Source organism: Stegodyphus dumicola, chromosome X1, assembly GCF_044657685.1.
Source record: "Stegodyphus dumicola isolate Sdum_Otavi_A_Nest chromosome X1, ASM4465768v1".
NCBI lineage: Eukaryota > Metazoa > Arthropoda > Arachnida > Araneae > Eresidae > Stegodyphus > Stegodyphus dumicola.
The window spans coordinates 96606291-96634036 of record NC_140780.1 but is presented as its reverse complement, the minus strand read 5'-3'; the positions used below and the strand labels follow the sequence as shown (position 1 = coordinate 96634036).

At 33.7% G+C, this 27746-nt stretch overlaps 1 protein-coding gene across 1 annotated transcript in view; it reads right to left on the bottom strand.

Annotated features, from left to right (window-relative positions):
- LOC118182836 (protein Wnt-4-like) overlaps positions 1-27746 on the bottom strand; it is a 202975-nt gene that overhangs the window by 73056 nt on the left and 102173 nt on the right. The window contains exon 2 of the mRNA XM_035352255.2: positions 7022-7257. Within this exon, the coding sequence (XP_035208146.1) occupies positions 7022-7257 (236 nt within the window). The remainder of the gene's footprint in view (positions 1-7021; positions 7258-27746) is intronic.

The window sequence follows — 27746 nt, the reverse complement described above, 5'->3', positions numbered from 1 at the left end:
ATGACTCAGCACTCCACTCTAGCATAGAGATGAAAGCTCCAAGAGAAAGAGAGATATTGTTTGCGCGCACACTGTATTTTTCTGCATTTAGTGCTATTTAGATCTATCTCACAGATTACAGATTATCTGTTACTCAGAACAAAAACAAAAAAAACAAAAAAAAAAAATCACTCTTAATAAAGTGATTCGTTAGAAATGTCTTAATGCAGTTCTTGACATGAAGATAAAACACAAGTCGGGAAACTCTCCATTTCTGTGAAGGCCATACGTACTATATAATGCACTTTTTTCAACTGCAAATGTTGTTTATTTTATTATGAAACTTTATTAAGTTTTTTCTTTTTAGGAAATTAACAATATACTTTTCCAACATCATTAAAAGTGTGCGTTCTGTTTTTACAACTTATCAAATTCTCATTAAAAGGCGAAATTTATATTACTGTCCATGAATTGACTCTGAAATTTATAATTTACATGCGTTATTAGATATTTTGTTGATTTAAGATGCCTTCTATAATGTTTTTTATTTTAATTCTTATTTCCGGCGCATCCGGAAATCTACGGTTTTGATAATTGCTTGTTGTCATAATTTATTTTACACGTGCAATTTCAACGAGAAGAATTCTTATATATTAAAACATAAAGTGTTATGTGTGGTTCAAATTCAAATCTTAGATTATATTTATTAAAATTTAAAAATCTTTTTTCTTCTAGTTTAAAAACGCCATGGTTTCATTACAACAACTTGCAATGAAAAAGATAATCAGCTAAGATAAAAATTATTCATGCACTTTAAAGGCTCATGTTTTAAGTATGTAATTTATTAGCCTTCATCACTTACAAGGAAGGCATGCAGCTTTATGATTATGGCGCATGACAGCCGTAAAATATTTTGAACACCTGCTACCGAGGTAAAGAAATAACAATCAATTCTACTTAAAATACTAATAGTAGTTACTTGCAATTATAACTTCTAGTTTCACTGTCGCCATCTACAATCACATAATGAATAACTGCTTTGACAAGATCTGATGATCTATCACGGTGATTACCTTCTCTATTGGGGGTCTTCCAGTCTGAAGAACCATGAATATAAGCAAACATAAAATGCATCTTGGACGATAATTGTGATTGAAATGTAAGTGCCGATTATGCAAATTAAAAAACAGAATAGAAAATCAATTTAGAAAGCTCGTTCACTGGGGGGAAAATTGATTACATAACTCTTATCTTCCCGAATGTATTTTTCCGCTCTATATTTCTGAAATGATATGCCTTTTTCTTCATTTAACATATGCAAGCAGTGTAATTTTTTTCATTTATCAAAGATATGTACCTGTTAGAAAGCATGCGATGGTAAAATTGTTCATCATGATATTCAATGCAAGCTCCTGTGAATTAAGTGAATCCTACGAATAGAGCGTAGAATTTGGAGAAAAAGTGTTTTTCTTATTTTGATTAAATGAATTGTGAGAAATGTCCAAGGGAATGAAATGATGGTTTTTAAAACAGTTCAAGCACAAAACTATGCCCCAAAATCTTATAAAAATATTCTGGACTTAGTAAAAAAGGAAATTAACAATAATGTTAAACATATTTACAGCACTAGAAAACTTCTTGTAGGGAAAAAAAAACAATTTATAACATTTAACGCTTTATGAATGACACAGTTTGGAATTAAGCATTCAAATATTTAAAAAGAGTAGAATTTTAACTATATAAAAGGAAGTAAATAAAGTGAAACTAAATATCATACTTAATAGCGAATCAGTGATAACTCGTCTAGGGATATAATATGATACCATATTTTTCTGAGCATTCCATATCAGTAAAATCACTAACATAATTAATATTACCGAATACATTGAATGATTGAGCTAAATTACATACAGATGATGGTTTATATACTCATATCTATGGAGTTATGCAAAGCATCAAGAGATTTTGTAAAACATTAGTGAATATTAAGTCAAAAAAATTTACTTTTATATCGGTATAAGAAGTTAAATATATTCAGTTAAATATACTATTCGGATTATACACGTTTCACTGCTCTTAATTTTGATTCCATTGCTGATACTTAAACAGATTCCCCTTCTACCTGAACTTCGAATATTCATGAGAATGTAACTCATAATCAGAGTTTGTCTAGCTGGTTGTTTTAATCCCTTAATTATAGTTTATCATTTCTCCTTAAGGCTATAGAACTTTTTAAATCTGCCTCTAGTTACATTCATGCATAATAAACTTATTTCAGTGTAATAAAGAACGCAACAAATTTATTTTTAAGAAAATGTGGGGTCTTATCGTCTTTTATAAAGGTAAAGAAAACATTTTTTCTTTACTTAATTTATATGTATTTTATAATTAAAGAACAATTATAAGACGGAGAAACATTTAATTTTACTAAAGTTATAAGGTATTTCTCCCGCCTTCTTAGCGTGTCTTCGTGGTGTGGTGGTCTGCACGCTGGGTGAGTATTCCAGAGGTCCGTAATTCGGTTCCCTGCGAAAGCGTTGCTTAATTTTCATCTTTCATGCTTCCACAAAATCCTAATGTATCTACAAGTTACCGATATGAAATTTTCAGCTTTACCAAAGGCACCCACAATATTGAAAAAAGAAACTGAAAATGATATTAATACACCGATGTAAAATAAAATCGCAACATAAATAAATAAAGAGCTGTGATAATGAAATTTGGAAGGCGTGTTTGCATATCTGATGGCATCCATACAAATTTCTACAAATTTCTCGCTATTTAGTGCCATTAAACTTAAAATCACGTCTGCTTTAAATACTAGATGCAAACTTTGTGTGCTTTACTCATTTTTCGGATTGGGCGTTGTGACTCAGATTTGAGTCAAGACTGCCTTAAAGGAGACGAAGCAGCCAGTTTTAGCTGCTTACTGAGTTTGAACGAGGCCAAGGAATACGGCTATGAGAAGGTAGATTTTCTTGTCGCGATACTGTAGAAAGACTTGGCAGGGGTATAATATACACTGTGCATAGGTGATGGCAGCAGTGATCACCGGAAGATACTGTCTCAAGAAGGCCGCTAATCGGCCGTACGTGTCAGCGCCACCACCCAAACAGAAGACCGCCGTATTCGCTGCATGTCTGTGACGCATCGAGGTTACAGCTGACATTCTACATCGCACTGCATCTACAACAGTGGCCGCCTTTAAAAGATTCGTGCTGAAACAACCCCGACTTATGTTCAAAATCAAAAAGATCATGGATCACTTAGAAGTACTGGGGCAGGAGCTCTGTAGCCCTGCATAAGTGCCGCACATGCCAGTTTCTGTAACATACGTGGCAAAGTGAGTACCTCGCTAGCATATATGCTCAGCGTGCCACAGACGCATTTACAACGTATCTCAGCATGCACTCTACCCATCGTACACGCACCAAGAGAATAATGCATAGACAAGTGTACAGTGCAGTCTAGAATTCTCTTACACTGTTTCTTATGTACATCTCTACCAGCCAAAGTGTAAATTTCTAATATCATGTTGTCAAGTTTTTAAGAGGCTCAGCCCCTGTAGTAGGCATGTATTAAATATTCACATTAATGTGCACTTCATAATATGTCGAATCCACGTAGTATTTAGTGTTCTCATATGCGTATGTGCCTGCATATTTCAGTGTATTGCATTCACGTGTATGTAACAGTAGTATAGTATAATTGTTTAATCTTATTTACGTGTACTGTATTCACGTATTATCAGTGTATTGTATCCACGTGTATGTTACAGTAGTATAATTGAATAGTTGTATAATCTAATTCACGTGTATTTTTGTGTACATGGTACTTACGTATCAGTGTCAATGTATATCAGTGTAAAGTATATTAGCGTGTCGCATTAATGTGCATTGGTGTATTGTGCCTATATTTTAGTGTATCGTGTATTAGTGTTTAGTATATACGTGTATAGTATATTAGTGTGTCGCATCTATGCTCATTGATGTATTGTATCTATCTTTTAGTGTATAGTATATTAGTGTGAAACATTTATGTATACTGACGCATCGTGTCATTGGTTTATTATGTCTATAAATATATTCTAGCATCATGTTGTCATGTTTCAAGATCTAACAACATACAGAGTAACACCTGTAGTAGTACTGTGTATTATTAATATTTACACAAAAGTGTATTTTAAAATATATAGAATTTACGCAGTATCTATGTGTATCAATACTTAACTTTTTTATATATTGTAACTTAGCGTAAGTTTCTACCTATCTCAGTGTATTGTATCCACGTGTATGTTAGAGTAGTATAATAGAATAATTGTATTATCTTACCTATGTGTATTTTTGTGTATATGGTACTTATGTATTAGTGTCAATGTATACTAGTGTGTCGCATTTATGCGCACTGGTGTATTGTGTCTATCTTTTAGTGTATAGTATATTAGTGAATTATTGTATAGTATACTGGTGTATAGTATATTAGTGTATAGAATACTGGTGTATAGCGTATTAGTGTGTCATAATTATGTGTATTGGTGTATTGTGTCTATCTTTGAGTTTACAGTATCTTAGTGTGTTGCATTATGTACATTGACGCATTGTGCGATTACACGATCAGGTTTGTAAACTACTATATTTATGTCTATTTAAAGTTTCAGCTACAGATAGTTGCAGGGTCCGGACAGCACCCGAGTAGTCATTGTAAGCCGTCCGGGTGTCCGGCCCTGCTGTCACCTGTCACCTGTTGCGACCAGAGTGACACAGCGAACTATAACAAATAGCTTACTGGAGGGACAACTCGGAGCCAGAACACTTCCGTTGTGTCAAGCTACAGCTCACTGGAGAACGGAGTAGAGATCTGCTGTGTTCTCAGATGACAGCAGTTTCTGTGTTGGTGTCAATGACGGCCGTATGTTGGTTAGATGGAGGCCAGGTAAATGCTTGGAAGGAAGCCGTCTGCGATACAGACGCATTCGACCTACGACCAGGAGTTATGATCTGGAAAGCAAATTATATGACAGCAAGAGCTTTGTCACGGTTATTCCACATACCCTGGAAGAAAATTTATACCTCAGACTAGTGATTGTGCTGCTTCCTTCAGCAATGCTGCAGCAGGGGCCATTATCCAACAGAGTAAAAGCTGACCCTTAATCGCTTCTATCACTCAACGTGCTTTACAGAGTATCGACACTTTGCCTTAGCCTGCGAGATTACCAGATTTTTCTCCCACTGAGCACGTCTGGGAGACTGGACGGCAAATCTAGCGTCATCCACAACCAGTATAAATCGTTACTGATTTGACTAATCAAGTACAGCTGGTATGAAACTCCCCCCCACCACCACCATAAAATGATGTACGGCACCTGGCACGACAAAATGCATGCACGTTTGCACAAATGCAAATGCATGCACAAAATGCATGCTTGCATTTAACATCGTGGCGACTACAGCGGTTATTAATGTGCCACCATTTCACATCTGAAATGGCTTTTCTCATACATACCTTAACCTGTGACTTAACCTGTGAAACATTAGAAAAATAAATATGTTACCTAGAAGATGTTTAGCCTGCATTTCATTTCCCTAAACTGATTTGTTCTTGGTGCTGATATTTAACTTTCCATCAGTGTATAATTCTATTTACAGTTTAATTCGAGGAAGAAACATTTCACTCAAAGCTTAAGGTATTGAGAAAGCATAACTATAGGACATACACCTTTTTTCTTGGCTATTAAGGTTATTCCATAAAAACGAATAAAATGTACGTGAATAAATTAATACATATTTTAGAATTACCAGGCTTTGCGTATTAGATTTTCTCAAAGTGATTTTTTTCTTTTCACTTCATTTCTTTTTTGTATTTTCACAACAAGAAGTTTTTAAGCGAATGACTAAAAATTACTTGGGGGAACAAAGGTAATCCTTAAGCTGAATTGCCAAATCCAGTTTTCCCTTCGCAAAGATTCTCTTTGTGAGCAGGTGTTGGTTTGAGTGCTTCTTACAAATGGTAGCAATTACGCTTTTAATTTATAACGTGTCACTAAACAGGTTATGAAAGGAAACATTCTGGCAGATTTAAGTCGAAGCATTAATAGATGCTTCTACACTTTGTGTTTTGAACAGATTGCTCAATACATTTTTTCTGTCAAGTACAGCGATAGCATTATCAGTTACGAAATCTCTGTTACGCTTCGGGTAGTAATAAATAAATACATGTATTAGGTTGGGACAGGTACGGAACTTCTCGTAGGAAATGAATTCCACTTTCTAATAATAAGAAATATGAGCAGTGAAATAGAAAATTCTGAAAAATAGTGATAAATTTTGGTATAGTGGAGGTACCACCTAAATGGACTGTTCGCTCATCTTTTCACATTAACAATGTAAAGTAAAATCTTAAAAAAAGTAAGAGTTCTAATAATAAAAGTAACAAAGATCATTCGAGCAATACTCACAGAAGTAACATCTAAATCAATATAGCAAATTAAAGTTCGATAGTGAACGAAAATGTCTTTACATTTTCAGCTATTCCTTTTTTTATCAATTCTATTATAAGGATTAAACTTTATTCAGAGGTAATTAGAGTTAGACATTTTGTAAAACACATTTTAATCATTAATTAGAAATCGACTGAAATTTCAAATATGCTAAGTGATTGCAAGTAGAGTGAAAGATAAAAAGTAAAAGCAACGTAATATCATATAAAACTAAAAACTGATTTTCTTTTTGTTGCAAAAGTTGAGTTTTAGTTTCTACAGAGTTTTCTGCATTAATTACTACAGTGATTAAAGCAAAACAGAAATATAACAAATACGTTTAGCAAATATATTCTGATAATTCTAGAATGTAGTTTTCCTCATTCGATTCATTATTTATGCATTAAATTTTAGCGTATTCTGTATTCATAGCAATTTAGCTCATTTAATTACAGAACCGATAATGTAAATCAGTCAAACAGTCCTTAGCATTTGACTGATAGATATGTAATACACAAAGCGTGACTTAAAAAATAATTTCCTGATCTGAGAAATATGAAGTTTTACCTTCCATAACTGTTTTTCCAAAGAGACGTGTGCCGTTTATGGTACTACAATTCCACCTTCGATATTTAAACTGCCACTGGCATTCAATGACTGCCTGTTCAGCTCCAAACCTTACGCTATCCATTACTTCCACGTTCCGGATGCAAATTTTGATTTGTCTTCTCGTCAGCCCTTCCAGATTGGGACACAGTTCAGCGCTGTCAATAGTACCAATGGATGCAGTTCGCAAAAGAGATCTGAAGAAAAATAAGAAGAATATCATTGATTAATTAATAGAAAATTGTTGAAAAGGTTAAATATTCGACATAGGAAAAATAACAATATAAAGAACTCTTTTGTTTTGACATTTTTTCGCTTCGAATGAATGCAAGGGATCTCCTGTCAGAAGGAAAAGCACTTCTCTCAAATTAATCTCTATACTATCATAAATTTAAAACGTTGAGGTAAACTTTGAGGAATTGTTTCAGAATTAAATTGTAAAAAAACAGACAGCTAGTTTGAACTTAAAACCAATGCATTTTGAGTCTGATATATATCCGGAAATCGCCGGAAATATCCGGCGTTTGGTGTGGTGTATTTAATTATGGCAAAGCACACTAGGGTTATCAGCCTAAGGGGAGGGATGCCTTCGTGGAGGACGTTCTAAGGGAAACTGGCTCGTATACACTCCGGCGTTTGGAATAATCTACATAAGAGCCTTCTTTGTACAAACCTTATAGTGAGAAATTTCCAGTACACAATTTGAATATAATTCCATTAGTGTTTAGTCTAAAACCATGTAAATGAAAACAGGAATGAAAAAAAGGAACGACATTTCATTGAATAAGTATGCATTAAATGAAAATTATTTTTATGAAATTCAGAATTCCGGTGTCAAGTTCTCTGAACTGCTTAGACAGTTGACTAGATATTCACCTCAGTAATGCCGCAATTTCAAAAAAGGATACATGCAAAACACTGAAACATGAATGAAAGCATTTTTTTTAACGTGCAGAATTGCTATACTAATAGTTCAGTATATACTTTTACCCTTCGTTTTCATTTCCGTTACCATCGTTTCTAAAGCCTATCCATAATTTTTATCTTATTCATCTGGTTAATCATCATAATTTAGTTTTCCATTCCATAATTGTAGCTAAAGCATTTGTCATTATAGGTCCCTTTTATCATTTAGAACAATCACAGAATTAAGAGAAATTAATACTGCTTTTGTTATGATATTTAAATTCGTTGACGAAATTTCAAAACGTTATAACTAAAACTACATTAAAGAAGGTTTAACTTACGTAATACTTGTCTACGTTTTCTGAAGTAAAACTTTAGAACATTCGAGTTAACCATAAGATTGCCTACTAATCTTGTAATAACCAGTTAAGGTAAAGCAACTCTCTAATTGACATTTTTGAAATACCTTCATATCAATTGTGATAGTAAGGATTGTCTGGAAATATGTCCTCACATACAGTCGTGTGCAAAATTAAGAGAATTTTCAAATTATGACTATTTTTACGAAACATATTGAACCAAAGGTGCAAATTATGCCGCCGAAGAATTATGCAAATATTCAGAGTCGAATACGTAAGCGTCTATGTCTACTGAGTTGTGATTGTGGAGGGAATATAAGCGCAAGAAAGGTTTTCCGCTATTTGTGTGTACATAATCTTTCATGACATTTGCCATGTTTCTCGCAATAGTTGGGTAAATTTTATAAGGTATCAGGTAAAATTAATAGCCACGAACGTATGAATGACGGATAGAGATGAAGAACGAATCGGTAGACTGGAGGCAGGCTAATCACAAGTCACAAGTGCAGGTGATCTACAGAGCTGAATGTAACAGCCAGTGCTGTCTGCAACTTCTGGAAATAGTTTCAGGACCCTGGATCCATATCGAGGAGACTTGAACAAGGCCGACCAAGATCACAACAACGTATGAAGATCGCTATTTGGCACTTTCAGGGCTGCTAAAACTTCACAGCTCTCACTTGAGCTGTATGCTCCTATTGGAAACCGAGTTTCATGGTCTAAAGTTCCTGGAAGGCTTTATGGGATAGGGCCGTGCGTCAGAAGACCCGCTTTTTGCGTCCCGCTCACTGCAACATAATACAATAATAACATAAGACAGCGCGTTTAGCATGGTGGGAACCTTCGCCTTCGACCAGACTTAAATAGACCACTTTACTCTTTACAGATGAGTCGAGATTCAGCTTGGACAGTTATTCTTGGCCTTATTCGTATCTGAAGAAAGCCTGGAATACTATACCATCATTCCCTCATCAGGGAAAACGATTATAAAAGTGGCGAAGTTGTGACGGTTTGGGCAAGCATTACGTTAGATGTCCGCGCACCCTTGCATGTGTTTAACGAAGGCTTGACTGTTATGAGATATAGAGAGGAGATAGTAGAGCCCTATTTTCGATTTTTCAGGGGTGCATTTGGTCGTAGGTTCCTGTCAGTGGATGACAACGCTTCTCCACAAAGGACTCAGCTGGTCGACGATATTCCCCAAACAGATTGGGTAGCCATATCTCTTATGACGCAATTTCTATAATTTTCAGTTCATTTGTTATTGCTGATATTTATATAAATGCATTAGATTTATTTAAGGCATCAAATGATAAATAACTACACTAGGTTTAAATTAATAGTCTCTTGGAGACAATCAAAACGTTTTACAGGTTATCTTTGTGTACGTTAATATTGCATTAAACGAAAAATATAAATAAAGCCTTGCAATCCAAAACTATCATTTTACATAAAGAGGAACTTACTTAAGTTTGAATAGTTTGGCTGCATAAATGCTTTTCTGATTTTTCCAATGTGCAACGTAAATACGAGATAGTTTCTTTTAAGAAGTCTTCAGGAAGGCATGCCTCCCTTTAGGGAGATAACTTTCATATACTTTGTTACATTGAATCAAACACACAAACATAGTATAACTTTGCAGAAAATGAGAGAAAGTATCCTTGAGAAATGCGAAAATTCAGATGAATATCAGCAGAATCTGAATAGAAGTGATAAAGAAAGATTAATAAATAAATTACACAATCAAGAACCAATTGATAAAAGAAATGCTTTGGTAATAATGGAAAAATGAAAGAAGTGTAGATGTTACAATCAAAATTGAGGTATGTAAAATTAGATAGCATTCGTCTTCCAGTTTCTATCTGAACAAAAATTAATAAAATTAGATACAAGTATATTAAATGGAGTAATAGCACTTAAACATCCAAATGATTTAAATGATCTAGAGGTTTCATTAGAATTTTGAAATACTTCTAGTAACTAAAGAAGGTCAGGTTTTTTAAGACAATTCAGATGTACCACTTAGTTTAATCGAATCCGAAAATTATTTTGAGAATATTTTTAAGATTGCCAGTTACTACTATTAGAATGAAAGGAGCTTTAATAAACTTAAAATAATAACTTGCCTTGGTATAAAAGAACAGCTTTCAGATGCGACTATTCTCTCAGCAGAATATGAAACAAATAAGGAAATAAATTTTAAAAGATTTTGTCGATTATTCTTCGTTGAAAGCAATGAAAGTGAATTTACAAAAGAAGTTTTAAAATTAACTCAGTGCTTTTTTATACCAGTTGTATAACTATTCGTATTATTTCAAAGTTATTTGCTATCTGTCGAAAAGGTTATAAGGTATTTCTCCCGCCTACATTAGCGTGCCTTCGTGGTGTAGTGGTTCTGCACGCTGGGCCTGTATTCCAGAGGTTCGTGGTTCAATTCCCGGCGATTTTACAGTTATTTGTTGCATATAAAAGAGAAAGTGCATTGCTATAATTTATTTCATTGAATATAGGGAGAAGCATTTACTGTTTCCCTCAGATGGAAAAATATCTAGGCACGGGCTCTGCATGTTACAAAAGATTTCAAGGAATAATGATGAGAGATTACTTTTAACCTCGAGGTTACAGTGCAATACTTTAGGAAAACCTCAATAGAGATTTTATTGAGTTTAATTTCACTAAAAAAAAAAAAAAATTCGAAGCAAATAGCGAGAATATATGAAACTAAAACAAGTATTTTTTGCTTCCTAATTTCAAATTCCGAATTAAAAATAATAGTCGGAACAAGTGAAATGCGATCAGTTCCTCTTAGCATTTAAATTCAGACGAAAGTTACACGCAGGCTTGTTTATATACATAACTTCAATATTGTTTTATCTTAGCAGTTCAATGGGAGCACTTTTAAATATTAACGTCATAAACTGAGATTTACTGAGGCCGTATATTTCATGTTGACTCAGCTGATTTATCGTCTGTGGTTTCAGTACCGTTTGTTATCTAACATGAAGCTGACTTCTGCTCTGCAGATGTGTGTGATACATCTTATACACGACCTTCAATCTACTCTCGTTCTCTTAAAAGTTGTATAAAAAGCGCACTGAAATAAAATGATGATTGCCTATTCCCACCGGAAAAAAATTAGCATATCCAATTACTTGTATTAAATTTACATTTTAACATTCATTATAAAAAGTGAAATTAAAGAGAGTTCAAAAGCACAAATTTACAGATTTTTAAGTAAATTCAAAGTGTTATCTCAACCTCATTTAGAAGTTTTATAAACAAAGCAATATTAAAAGTAAAAAAATTCCCAATAATTCATATAATTCATTGATGCAATTTTTTGTAAATTTTTTCCCCTGAATTTGTAGTTTATAGCTGTCTCAAGCTATAAATTTTCATTTTCCCGTCACTTCATATACAGATGAGTCGGCAAATTATAGGAAAATGAGAAGATTTAATTACGTATTTATAACGTATAAAACTTGGTTCGATGTTATTTTCAAATAAGTCCTCTAACTTAGCTATTGAGAAGTTGCTTTTAAACTCGAAGAGAAACACTCTAACGCAAAATTTAAAATTAAGCAAAACAACAATCTTAGTTTGGCTTAGAATTTTAATAAAACTCTACCAATTTCTAGGGCGATCAGACACAGATTCTTCTTTCAAGAGAAGTTAACTGTGCTTTCCCTTTTGTTTTCACCGCCTACAAAGTTAGATTGTCTTATTCGAAGTAGGCTATTATCATTTGAAAAAAATCTTTGTTGAACAACTTAAGTCTAAAAAATGATGTTTGTTTCTGCAAGGTTGAATGAACATGTATTAAATATTTGATGAATAAAATATTCTGTTGAAATAAGTATTTAACCTCAAAAACCTGAACACAAACCTTTTCGTATATAATAAATATCTAGATTTTTGATTAGAACTTTACCAAGACAAAAATGTAAGTTTTAACTTATACTTTTGTCTAAGTACTGGTAAGTTTTAACCAATTAACTATTTAAATTTCACTTTGAACAGAATTTGCATGTGTGACCATAATCCGATCGCAAATATGAAATTCTGAACTCTTTTTTCTAGAATTATTATAAACAGAAAACTATTAAAACTATACAAAAAACTACAGAATTAATTGAAGCTAAAAATGATTTTTTCAGTTTAAAGTTTGTTTTATAAACACTTGAAGGTTACGTTAATCAAAACTAACTGTGAAGTCAAAAGTGAAGGAAGAGTTGATTTCACTTATCGTAGGGGCATCTGACCGTGGTTACATGAACAGCATTAATAGAAAATTGTTTTGAATTATTACAGTTCGAAAGTACATTAAGCACAAGGTATAATTTTAAACAGAAGGCAAACAAACAAACAAAACGACAACAAAAAAAAGAAGAAATCTTATTTTATTCCCATTGGATCATTTCAACAGAACATTTTTTGTGATAAAACAAACTGTTATATTCGTGAGTAATGGGAACTTTAAAAACGAAGGAAAAGGACAAAGATGATTAAACCACGGGAGAATAATTCAAAAATTACATTAAATTTTTAAAATCTGATTGCAGCTGGTATTATAACAGGTTCGAAGCATAAGAAATATTCTAAATAATATATTTAATTTGTTTTCAATATTATTATTTTCCTGTTGCCAAAATAATCAGTTTTGTTCTAAATAGGTGAAGCCAATCCACATGGCAATTTGAAGCAATTTGAAGGTGTTGCCAATCCACATAGCATAAGATTTTTTTCTTTATTTTCAAAATACATTGTTTATCAGTGTAACAAAATTAAGCCATTTATAAGCAATGTAAACTTTTATAACATTAATTTGAAAGGATTAGATGACTATAAATCTTATTAAATTTTATATCATTACTGTAATTAATAAATGAGATTTCGAGTGTCACGTACACAAGCTACAAAATGTTTCCATACTGTACTGGTACTTAGCTCCGGTGAGAAGTGATTTTAAACATAATTCAGAAGGACTCATGTTTCCGAGAAGGCCTGCATGGTTTGATTAGTTTTTTTGCTGGGATACCAAAATAAATAAGGCTGTGATTTAGAATAGAAAGAACAGGGCTGCATAGAACTTCAGATTGTCGTCCGCCTTGCATATACACGTGTATCCTGTCTGGATAAAAAATAAAATTTAACCTGGTTTTATTCGATGGTAACACTGCGCATTATTTTTACTTAAAAAAGGAAGCGAGGTAAAATTGGAGTACCATATACATGCACAATTAAACATTTCTTTCTTTTTATAAAAGGCATGATTTACACTTTTTTTATACATCATCGAATTTAATACTACATAAGTACCCAGTGTACAAAATTTAACAAATTTTAAATTTAGAATTTCATTTGTTAAATCCCATTGCAGAATTGTTTCAATTATTTACTTTAACATTATGAATAACTGTTTTTTTTTTCGTAGGGAGCTTACTGGAAGTCTATATGAAAGTTATGTTCTTTAAATGAGTAGGGAAGAATTCAAATAAGTAAAATAGCTGGGCTACGAAACATAAGCTAACTGTTGCACATTTATAATGATCTAAGTAACTTTACAAAAAATTAAAGCCTTTTCACTCAAAGAAACTCTTATATGTTGCTAACGATACTTAACATTTTGAAGTACAACTTGCATTCTTTCTCTTCCTATTATATTTAGCAATAACAAGTAAATAAAAAATAAGGCAAAATTACATCTTTAAATGTAAATGCGCTAATATGTGTTATTATATTAAACTTACGTATCGTATGAATATTCTTTTCTCTAAATTAAATATTCCATCCCCTTTTTAGATAATATTTCATCTTCAAATCTGTTATCACAATACTACTTAATCCGTAATCGAAAAATAGCGTGCAGACCTACATTTTGTGACAATGATGTTTTGCCTTTATGACCATCACTAAAAATGTCGTTTATCGAGTCTCATTCAGCCACACTACCTTTGTTTAGATTCGTTTGCTGTTGAAGGTAATCGTTCCCCCTTCCTGCAACAATAATTTTCATAGCTGCTATAGAACAAAGCGTGAAGAATCAGTACTTCATAATTTATAGCTTTAACTATAGGTGCCAAACGAATTATTAATAAGCGCATGGACTGTGAGAGAGTCGCCTAGAGCGAAAAAATGGTACTATAATTATTGTAATGATCCTTTCCTATCTATTTGATGTTAAACGGCAATTACAAACCACTTATTTGGCGTCGAAAATTGGAGAACAGAATACACAGGAAATTTTTTTCCCCTGTATTAAATTTGGTGGTGTTTCGTATTTCCTTAGTGCAACGAATAAATAGAATTTTTATTTAAGAATATCTTTCAATCTTAAAATAATTTGCGCATCACTGATATATCGACAGACTGATGTGTCAGTTTCAGAGAAGCTAATTTACAGTATATGAAAGTTGATGGTTTCAGACAAATATATATTGAAAGTTGAAAATGTATCATGTAGTTTTATGAAAAATTGAAAACGGATCCTGTTTATACAGTATATCAGATTTGACTCCAGTTCAGGCCGTTAGATTGTAACCAAGTTCCTGATGTTTGCATAGCAAGACGATTATTCTGACATTTAGTTCAATCAGATTCTTTTAGCTGGTGCAACAGATAATATTAAAATGTGCTGTATTAGTCATCCAAAGTACTGTTTCTTGCATGTGCCATAATTTGACAGTTTTTATACAGCTACTTTGGAAATGCTGTTTGGAAGTTAGAATTCAAATCACTTTTGGAGTAAATAAGAAATAGAAAATTAGTCAATATGTGGGATTCTACATCATAAAAAGGCCTCTAATATTTCAGTTCTGCACAAAAGTATCAAAACTAGAGTTTTGATACTAGAGCATACTCATCCTTTAATCTTAAGAAGATCAGCGTTAGCTTAATTATATGAAATCTTTGATCAGACAAACTGAAAAACTGCAGGCGTTGACAAAGAACAATTTTTATTTCTGAATTTAGAAATGCGAAAGAGAAAATATGTGAGAAGCTTAAAAGAAATCAGAAAAAGCGTTCACTTGACATAAAAAATATATCTTTTCTTTCAATGATATTGTGTTTCTGCTAGAGCTCTGTTTTTGCAACTTTCATAAATAGACAGTGTTATTTATTTCAAGAAGGGGTCGATCCCTACCTCCTTTTTTGCTAGAAATCCTTTGTTACTTCAATGATGAGCATTCCGAGAATTCCGCACATTTGCATATAAAGAATTTCAGCAACCGGTTAGCAAAAGAATGCTTAATGTTTACTGAACTACATACGGTAATTTGCCCACATTGCTCAAGTCTTATGATAAACTAACTAAAGCTACTGCAAATGGTTACATCTCTGGGCAACATTCAGAAGCAAGCGCATTACTGCATACTTGGCTTCCTCTTGAAGCTTCCTTAAAGCTCTTTTCCAGGAAGCTATCTGTCATGAGGTTCAGTAAGAAGCTAAGAACCTGTCACTTATCGCATTGCGTGCACTGATACTTGTCGAACGTTATCTTGTTATGTGATTATTAGTAAATAATTATGTACATGTTATCAAATGACATCTCTCGTACCATGTAACTGTCTTTAAACTCCAAGACCACCATTCAAGAGGTACTTACTTGTCTCCTCTTTGCTCTTGAAATTATCCAGCTTCTACTTTTCCTGCTTCCCACAATATAAATATAGTAATGGTTGCCAAATATTCAGAGTCGTAGCTAGGGTTTTCAGCACCCAAGGACAACTGAAGATTTCGCACCCCCTACTGCTTGCCAAGTATGGAAAAGATTTAATTCTAAAATGTCATGTAACATCAGTTTGGCGCCCCTTGGATTCTGCGCCCGGGGACAGATGCCCCCCTTGCCCCCTCTAGCTACGCCCCTGCAAATATTTGAAGTCCATATTTTATGAAAATATCAAAATTCACATTCATTTGCTAGTGACATATAATATATATGTATGTGTGTAAAGAAATTATTAAGATGAAAGATTTTATACGTCCAGAGCCATCCATTTTCTACTGAAAGCGAAACCCGGATGAAACTGCAAGGGTCCAAGGTATCTACTGACCACTAATCGGCGTGGTTGGAATTTGATTCAGAATTCTTTGAACTTACATCAAAAAATCACATTCCTTTTGCCAAGTCTATGTAATCATTAAATGGAATAATATGGGAGGTGCAGATTTCGGATTTCTTTTTAATTTATACAACATATGGGTAAAATAATTTTCTAATTTTTGAATTTCAGTTCACATATAGTGATGTTTCAAGCATAGCTTCATCTAGTTATAGGGGTGTGATTGATGAGAAAATAGATGAGAAACTTTTAAGACTATAGAGAAAATCAGCACTTTCCTTCTTTCACTTTGCAAATTTTGAAAATGGAAAATGAACTGTCCATTGAGTTCAGATTAGTTACTAAAAAACGGAAATAGTTTGACAGTTACCGTCCTCAGCTTTTTCAAATCAATACTTTTTCAAATCAATACTTTTCAAGTTAGAGATGTTCCATATTTTAAGATAGGAGTAGTTAAACAAGTAAACGACTGAATCAGCTTTAGTCCACTTAATTATTTATATTAAACGAAAATGTCAGTATAGGTTTTTCAGTAATCTTTGCTATGGAAAACTTTTCCCTTCGTTGAATAAAAGAAACCGGATTAGAATCGAATGATGGAGTCATAACTTAAAACGAAGTACGATATAAAAATAAAGACTTGCAACACAGAACAAGATGGGCAGTTTGGATGACAGTTTTTAAATGTGTGCAATAAGAGGCAAAAACGCATTCAATAATAAAATAATTGCGTAAAGCAAAGTCTAAATACATATTAAATCGCTGAACATCGAAGTAAATTAAAACAGTTCAGAAAGCGTAATTAATATAATTAACGCTTTTAGTATTTAACTTGAACAACCTCCGAGAAAAATACAGCAATAATAATAATAATAATAGTGCAAATTTTAGACATTTAGAAGTGAGCATGCATTTTAATAAGATTTAGATTAGTGCACAGCTTACTGTAATTATATATATAACACAATATATATATGTGTGTGTGAAAGAATCAAACTCAGAAGTAATGACCAGCAGGAATTTTGATTCCGTAATGTTGATCCATAATGAATAGGAAGTTAGAGACGAAGGCAGATTAAATCTTCATTTTTTATTTCAGCAAACATGTTGCGGCCACAAACAAGTTGTCACATTAATTGAGCCTATTCCAAAAAGAATACATTTTAGACAAATTTGCAGTAAGAAAGAAGGAGCAGACAGACTGCAGTCAAGCTAGGCGAAAGCGTAGAAAGCAAGCGCGTTATGTTCAGGGTGAAATCTTAATTCAGACTGAGCTAGTTTTGGTTCTCAATGCATTTTGATTGGATAGTTAATATTGCTATAAAATTACTACTGGATTTCTGAGTTTTAGTTTCATTTACATCATCAGAGTTATGTATGAGTCATATGACATATATTAGTCGAGAAATGATGCAGTGCAAAAAGAGGTTACTATTTTTAGAACAGAGAAGAGAAATTTATGTTGCTAATTTAACCTTTTAAATATTCTTTATTTTCCTTACACACACACACACATATATATATATATATATGAGATAAAAAATATGAAAGCAAACATCTAAATTTAATTGGCTATAACCTCTTATTTTTTTAATTTCATTTGGGGATTTTATCTCTCTATCTTAAAAATATAAGCTAAAGCGCTATTATCCTAAACTGCGTCATTGAAATTAATCATGCGATCCTACGTAACGCATAATGCAGATACCTGTTGGTCAATCACCAAATTGTAAAACAAAACATTTTAACTCGAACTAAAACTTTTGACTCCCTTCCTTCTTCCTTTGCTATTATAATAATGTAGAATGCCTGTTCTGTGCCTTTTTACTGGAGCACAACCTGCCACTGACTGCATCGAATCATGCTGCAGCATTTTTTGAAAAATGTTTTCCAGCAGTAATTTCACTAAGAAATACTCAGGGCAAGAACAAAAACGGCTGCAATTGTAGAAGAAATGGTGTGAAAAATAAATCTTTATTTATATATTTTTTTTCTTTATTTATTATTGCTGCGTCCTTTTCGCTTCAACTTCTGTGCTGTGTGGATGCTTCGCTATGCTCGCTTCTATCGCCATAGTATCAAAAAATGTAAATGCTCTGGAAATAGGCACGTTTAGAGTGCCAAATGAATCGTGACCATAAATGTGAATTTAAATAAAAAATGAAATTAATTCGGCTCAATTTGTTCCTCTTTAATATGGATCAAGTATCTACGCTAAACATTTTACGTACATTTCCAAACATTTCCTTTTTAAGTTTTGCAGACATGTAAGTTGATTTTAATTCCCTTCATGAGTTTGATCTTTAAATGTCTAATTAACTACTTTTTGTTAAACTTTAATTAAAAGGATTATGTAAATTTTGATCTTCTTTTGATTTAGAATTTAAATTTTTAATATTAAAGAATGTAATTCCTTTTTTTTTTTCTTTTGAGTTTGAGAAAAGTTGAGAGTCTCGGAAAATGCTTCTTCTAAAGTGAGGATCCCGTTTAGTTGTGTTCTTAATTAACTTAATTTAAAAGATTATCTTTCTAATTTTAGTTTGTTTATGAAAGATCTTTTGGCTAAAATGGATTAATATGTTTCTGTTGATTTAGATTGTACATGACTTGTGATCTGGCTCTGCAAAATATTAAATGAGTCTTTACTTGGAATAATGACAAAACATTCTCGCTTAATTTAGTTGTTAATTGATAGCAGGTTGGTTTGTTATCCTTAAAAAGTCAATTAATCTGCAGTAAATGATAATAACCACTTTTTCAAGACTTAAAATGTTTACTCTTGATTTTGGAATTTTTGCGATTCAGAATTTTCCTTTTTATGGTTTTTACTGCAATCGAAGTCTAGAAATACTAATTTAAAATACTAATTAAAATACTGCATAAAAGTTTATTTATTATTTATTATAATAATTTATGGTTTTACTTGAATTTATGTTCCTTGGAGATGGTATTAAAAAGTTTTCTAATGATAAATTATATGTTTATTACTTTGCAGCTTTAGCACAAGTTATAGGTTTATTAATTTATTCTTAATTACTTTATATATACGCTCTTTTGCAAAAAACTCGAAGCACCGTGAAGGAAGTGGTTGTTTTTGATGAAATTGAATATGAGTATAGCTCATACACGGATAACAAAATGATTAAAAAATCGACGTCATAGTACTGTTCACGGCTCACGATCACCCATTGAGTGTTCAAATTAGTAGTTGGTTGTACCGCCCCTGGTGGCAATGCATGCTTGAATTCGTCGAGGCAAGGAGTGGTAGAGGTTCCTATTGTCATACTGCGACACATTCTGCCAGGCATTCATCAGTTATCGCTCAGATCTGCGATATTTTGTGGTGCTCGAATCTGGCGGCCTACTATGTCCCAGACATGCTCGATTGGTGAAAGATTTGATGACCTTGCTGGCCAAGGAAGAGTATGAACCGCACGGAGACAGTCCAAAGATATGCGAGCGTCATCCTGTTGTGGCCTGGCGTTATCTTGTTGGAAAATGGACCCAGGATGACGTGCCATAAAGGGTAATGCAACCGGCCTCAGGATGTTATCAACAAATGGTTGAGCTGTTAAAGATGTACAGAGGATGACTACAGATGACCTGCAGTCATAAGAAATAGCGCCCCACATCATCACACCAGGGGTTCTGGCTGTATGCCTTTGTAAAACAAAGGCTGATTGGGACCACTGGCCACCGTCCTCTCCAGACACGAACACGGTGGTCATCTGCTTCAAGAGTGAAGCGGGATTTATCGCTGAACACTATACAATGCCAGTCTGATGGTAGCCATGATGATCGGTTGCGATACCACTCCAGACGACTCCGCCGATGTTGTGGGGTCATAGGCAAACATCTTAAAGGCCTCTGTGAGCGTAACTCTACCTCAGACAAGCGCCGTGAGATGGTGGACGATACCACGGGAGGTACAGACGTGGCTGTAATGCATTGAATAGTAAACAATGATACCGTTGGGGCGGTTCGGGCCTGGCGAACAATCATCCTATCTTGCCTCGCATTCTTGCTCCTTGGCCTTCCAGAGCCTTCATTTCGTCGGCAATTTCCTTGTAGCAACCATTGCTGCCAACATCTTTGCACAGCAGTGCCTGTATGCCGCAGGTGGCGGCCTATTGCTCGGTATGACCACCCAGCTTCACGCAACCCTACAATGCGACCACGTTCGAAGTCGTTTAGTTGTCTGTAAGGTCTTCGATATCGTCGTAATGGCATCTATAGTTGCTTCTTTACGGAATGGCAATGGCAGCAATAAAAAAGATAAATTTTCCGCCTCTGTTACTGGTTTTATACTTTGCGAATTGCGCGCTATGATCGCAATTCTTGTTCATTTGCCTTGAAACTTTGATCATTTGCATGCTCGATCAAGATGTTTTTGCATACCAAATTTCGTCACGATCGCAAAAGTCCTTCTTGGTGCTTCGATTTTGTTTTGCAAATGTGTATGTATAAGACAAAAAATATGGGACCAAAATATTTAATTTGCAATAGCCTCTTAACTTTACATTTTAATCTGGCTATGTACCCTTTCTACCCAAAAAACTGTAATTATTTATAACATACCTCTCTAAACTGCGTCATTTCAAAATTAATAGCTGTCATATGATTCTTACATGAAGCTAAAGACGCAGGTATCTTACATAAGGCTTCAGCCAATAATTAATTTAGAAGCATAAAAATATAAACCAATCGAGATAAACCCAAATCGAAACTAAATCATTGTAAACCAAAACTTAAATCTCTTTCAATCCAAATTTCCTGCTAGCTACACGAGTCGCTGTTGCTGCAGCTCCTTTCTTCATAAATGTAAAAAAATTCTACAATGAGTGCTTACTGCGCCAATTTATCTGTGTTGGCTTGAAAAAGGTTTGTCACGAGAATAAAAAAAAGTATTTGAATCAACAACTATCCCAGTTAACTTTAATCCGCCAAGCTCCGTCACTCATTTAATTATGTTCTTTATGTTATCAATTTCTAAATCATCACATGTGACATATATGCAAGATAAAGAGTATGTTATTAAACTCTTAACTTTAACTTTTTTTCCATTTAATTTGGTTATTTCTTCTTTTCATTCTAAAGATAGTAACATGTCTACCATAATTTTTTCTAAACTGCGTTCTTTCAAATTTATCCTTGTTGTATGATTCTTACCGAACGCTTTAGACAATAATGCTATTAAAATTTGCTAGCTGAAAGCTAACGGAAATAAAGTAAACCGATAACTGTGCTATTTTTAACCTAACCTTCTTGTTATAATCCAAGCACTTTTTCCGCTAATAACATGTCGCTGCTTATCTTTCTTGCATAAAAAACATTATTATAAAGATGTTAAAAAACACAAATTAAAATGACCTAAAACAATACTCAAAGAAAACATTATTCTCAATCATGCTCTCACTCAGTTACCTCACTAATTTTTGTACCCAATCATGCTGTCAAATCCTGTATTCAATTTCGTTTCAAGCATTGTAAGGTTTTATAAAATTAAACAAAATTTCCAACTTAGACTGGTGGTGATTTTATGAAAAGCTCTATCCACTTCGAGAGAGACAACCCCAGGGTTCCTTTTCTTCAAGAAGCAAAAAACAGACCTTGTGCCTATTTCTTTTAAAATCGACAGTTTCTTTGTAAAACTTATGCCAGTTCCAAAATTGATTTTTCTGTCCTAATTTTATACACTGAGCTCTGTCACAGCAACCACTTCTCATAGACAACCACCTTTAAATTGACTAGTATTCTAAAGACCATTAATAGACATCGGTACTGATAATTGTAATACTTTTCTCTAGAAAGACCACTCTCTGTCACCACCGAGACTATTAAACACCTTTATTCGCAAGCACAAAACGCCTTAATTTCGGTGTATACCGTCTTAGTTTCGGTAAGTTACAGCAAGCCTTTACCGAACACGGATTAGTGAAACGCAATTTTATGCATGCGTTATCTTAATTGGCTCCATGTAACTAGTCTAGCGCGAGAATTTCACTTATACACGGTACACTGCACAGCGTCGGCCACGTTGCGATAGTTTGTAGAGACATTAGGAATTTTTGGAAGCCGGAGAGATGAAAAATTAGCAACGCCTTCGCCGGGAACCGAACCACAGACCTCTGGAATACCGGCCTAGTGTGCTGACCACTACACCACGAAGGCACGCTTGGAAGGCGGGAGAAATACTTCAGTTTTCTTCATTGTTAAACGTTGTTTAGAACAGCAAAACCCAAGCTTTAAAGTTCTCGTCAATCTCGAAAATGCTCCCGGACGTGGTGTTGAGGCCCTCATAATAATGCATCCAAATGCAAAGTACGAATACTACTTAGTTAATTCAGTCATTGGATCAAGGAATCATTAAACATTGAAAGCCTATTACATGTTTACATCTCTGCAAATAAAGCATTAGACAAAGAAAAATATTGTGGCATTTCGGAAGCTGTTCGACATGACACTGCATCAAATTGATTAAACTCGCACGGGGACAAGCGGATTCATCAACAATGAATGCTTGTTGGTATCAGTTGTGGCCAGAAGTTGTGAAACAGTTTTAAAGGATTTCCATCGATTGAAAATGAAGCCAAAAAAATTGTACAACCTGCAAAAGAAATAGGCGGTGAAGGATTTTTAGTTACGGAAGAAGGAGAAATTAAAGAGTTAGTCGAGAATGACTATTGTGAAATGATAAATGAAGAGCTGGATGGTTTATAACACTAGCTGATGGTGAACGCAGAGATAGTGATATGATAAAGAGCCTTTAACGCACGCGAAGTTAAACGAATTAATAAAAAACATAGGAACTCTCTGATTTTGTAATGGAGATTAATCTAAATGAAGGAAAAAGAGGATAATTTATGAGAGGTATTGACTTCTTGGCGGGGAGCGTTTAATGAAAGGCGTCAGACATTGCCCTGAGCAAAAACTACCAGCTATTTAAACAAATAATTATATCATGTACCTACTTATTAAGCAGTAATATAAATACTTTCAGTTAACTTTTGTTTCCTTTTCTCTCTTCAATTATAATAATAGTTAGGTTTGTATTTAATCTGAACTCTAACCCTTTTTTTACACAGAAAGTTAACTTTGTGGACCGTTGTTTTACAGTACCCGCAGTGTGTTAATAACGTAACCCTTCACCTTCGGCAAGTGTCGACTGTAGTTCCAAGTATTATACAAACTAAAAATCAAGTATTATACAAATTAAGAAAAGCATCTCCAACAGACAAAGTAGTTTTTACGGAAAACGACTTTTTGATAAATTTCTGGAATATAAATTTTGTTCCTATATCAGTATAGACTATTTTACTTTGTATGTTCATTTGTGGTACAATGCACATTAAATTATTCATTATATTCCTGATCTATTTACATTGAGTTTTCTGCTTTCTGTACGCGAAATCTCTCAGTGTATCATAAATAAATGTTCAAGTGGCATAGAACTAAAAAACCTAAAACAAAGAGTAACTGAATTAATGAGTTTGTAATTATTTATTAAATAGAGATAAAAACCTGCGTTTACTGCTTTTAAATTGCTTAGTTCATTAACCACTAACAGATAAATTAAATTTAAAAAAAATTAAATTCTTTACGCTTTGCCGAACAATAACACATTGGCGCGTAGAAGATAAGAATATTTTATTTCTGGCAATGGCAACACATTTCTTTTAAATAGATGAATTCGCTGATTAAACTTGAAAGCCCGGCACCACAGAGAACGCCTTCTCCGATGGGCAGGCGTTAGAGGCACACACAGTACAGGGCGTCGTGCAAACAGACCACCACCGTGCAGTCTTCTGGCCATGGTAATATCGGTCGTCCAGTCGTCTGTGTCGTGTGTCTAGCGATTTCTCCAGCTGTCTGCCGCCTGTTTCGTCTGGCCTGTAAGGCAATATACCGGTCATCTGCGGGTGTGGTTCCTCGTGGACGACCACTACTAAATCCCCGGATAGCTGTTCCTGTAGTTTGAAATTGTCTCCAAAGTCGTGAAACGATGCTGTGAGCAATTCCGAACTCTGCAGCCACACTTGTCACACTGCGGCCTTCCTCCAACTTCCCAATGATTCGACCTCGGGTAAAAGCATCCAGATGTCGTCTAACAGATTGATTATTCGCCATTTCTCGCTGAGGCAGCAACTCGGTGTGATTTTAACTGCTATACGGCGTACAATCTCTTTGCCAGAAATACTGATCTTACACCGACAACATGCTTTATACTACTCAGACACTCCCCCATTACGTCTACCTGCATATCTGCGCATGTGCTACCGTACATCACCTTACTTAATCTCCTGATTGGTGTTTCTGTCCGTTCTGCCTCTTCGTTCATCTGATATGCTAATTTTTCGACTTCGTCCTTAATTTTTGCACACCAGTGTATTTAAGTAGGAAGATTCTGTTATATGAATAGTGAAAGTTTTAGAAGTCATTAAAAAATTATAACCTTTGGACACACGACCTGTCTTCTGTATTTAAAAATAACATTCACTTACAGTATTTGAAAAAATTAATTATAAAATAAATCATGTCCTAACCCTTTTTGTTGCATTACTCTTTGTAATTAATTTGTAATCTGATATAACAATTATAAACCTTTACTCCAATTTTCTACTTCAATATTTTTCTCGAACAGACTGGCTGCACACACAGATCCACAATTTTCATTCCGACAGTCACTTTCTGTGAGACGAACATCTCCGCAAAAAACCATTATTGTCAGACTCTGTGGGTGGTTGTCCTTAAAGAAGGTTCACTGTATTTGTTGTAAGAGAGCTTCTCTGCCGTATTTCTGTTATATTTAATTTTAATTTTAATACTGTAGAGTATTATTTCCATTAATAATTAAAGTTACCGTTAAGCTGAGCTGTCAAGTTTCTCCTTCTCTCTCTCTCTCTCTCTTTCTCTTTTTTTTTTTTTTTTTTTTTTTAGACAGGCCTTTTCTTTCTAACAGATAGGAAATTTAACTAACAATTAAAGTTTTATTTAAGCTGCGTTGCTTAATTTCTTATTTTTGAGACAATTATTCAAATTAGCTCAGCATAAAAGAAAATGTGCTCAAGGTATAATTGATGGTTGTCATCTAAGGAAATTTGAATACTAGGAGCTGTTACGACGTTTTAGACTACCCGATTTAGAATTAGATATAGCAAGTTAGGCATTAAACTTAGCAATTCAATCGATCAGCGAATCTTTCTCAACGAATTTTCTGATTAGAATCATAATAATTCAGTGTTAACTAAATAACCCATATCAGAATACTGTAGATTAATTTTGTGATAAATAAGATTATAATAATAATAGTTCAATGTTAACTAAATATCCCATAACAGAGTCCTGTAGATTAATTTTGTGATAAATAATATTTTTTCTCTCAATTTGTAAACAGATGAGTACCTATGCATCGGTTATTTTCTTATAAAACCTTCACAAGTTTTAGATATGTATTTCATTAATATTTTGCTTGTACGATTACCAATGCATTTTTAATTAGATTTTACCTTTGTGTGTATGTTTCTGTGAATGTAAAATTAAATTTGATTTAAATTCTGATAAGTGGCCCAAACGATGATTAGGGCTTGACTTTATAACAATAGCAAAGAAACACATTTTTAATAATACATAAAGTTCGTCCTTTATTTATATTTATTACTAAAATTCAAGCACGTATACATCCCTTCTAAATACAAAGGCTTTACATTTAACACAATTCTATTTAGATTCAGGCTGAATCTACGGAACACTCAAATCTTAATGATATTTTAGTTTCAGAATGAATGTGTCATAAATGCATTCTTTAAGTAAAACAAAGGCCCATATGAAGACGAAAAAGTGAAGCGGAACATTATTTAGTCACATTAGAAAGAAGCTACGTAATGAATGTCACCTTAAATCCGGCAAAACAGGGAAGCTGCGCTATTTTGAGTATCACCCCATTCTATCATAAAAGAAGCTGCTCAGTGTGCCACCTATCTAATTGTCTATGAGCCACAAATCACTGACATTAGACAAAGCGGAACCAAACTCCAAAAGTTAAGATGACGTACAAATTATCTCATTCTTAATGCAGTTGATACGAAAGAGATAATAAAGTAAGCCAAGATCTGCTAACGTTGATAATTATTCATCTCAGTTGCAAGCCACCAGAGTGTTCAAACGAGACTAAATCATTCAATGCTAATGAGTTTTTGTTTTATTCATTTACACGCCGTTTAATACAGGAACCAGTTGAGATAGCTATTACATTTTCGATCTAGTCTGCGTGCAATATAATATATCTATAGCTAGCTCATAATTTATGGAAATAATGTATAAACTTGTCATTATGATAAAACAAATGATTAGAAATATCATTTCAAAAAGATCTCATTTGTCTTCGGATTACTTTGTCTCAGTTTGGAATAGAATATTATGAAGAAGTTATACTAACTTCATCAGCCGCGTGTCTGCAATCACATAAATAGAAATCTAAATTAATTTTCCGAGATTAAATTTCATCCATCAAAATATTTCTTTCCATAAAGGTATGTGTGAGACTTCAAGATTTATTTTAAAATATTTTTATATAAAAGGAAGTGGTATTAATTTTTTTTCTTCTCATAAAAAATTTTATTTTTAGTTACATTTTTAAAAAAGAGTTAGAGATTCAATTTGTTTTCAACTTTTTTTATTTACTTCTTCTGAGTTTTCAAGCAAGGTTTTAATAGTTAATGGAATAAAGAGCTTTATTTAAAAATATCAAAATTTTATAACTTTTTATGAGAAAACTCAGCATTAAATTATGAACTCCACTATTAGATATTACATTATGCGCCAAAATATGCAATACTGAAATGAAAAGATTAACAAAATTACATTATTGTCATATGTGAATTTATTTGTCCTGAAAGAAATTTACATACACACACTACTCGCGTGTTTTTTACCACAGTATGCGTAATGTAAGTGTTCAAAGTGTGTAGTCTCACTGTAGACAGCGTTCATATCGTTCACGCAGATTCTCAAACATATTCTGGAACAAAGGTTGCTGCAGACTACTGCAAAAAGAGATGATTTGCTCACATTATGTAGGCACAGTTCTTGCTGGATCTTCACAGTTGAACACACTGACCTTTAACATCACCCCCCCTGCATCAGGTGGTGTAAGATCGGGGGAATGGGACGGGTATGGGAAGTCAGTACCACGTGAAAGGATTCGTCCTGGGAAGTTTTCCTGCAGCATGGCTAGAAATTCTCGAGCGGTATGGCTGGTCGCCCCGTCTTGTTGATACCACTGTCTATTCATCTGAATGTTCCCTGCACAACAGAACCTTCTCAAATCCTAACGAAACAGCTCAATCTCTAAACCTCTGT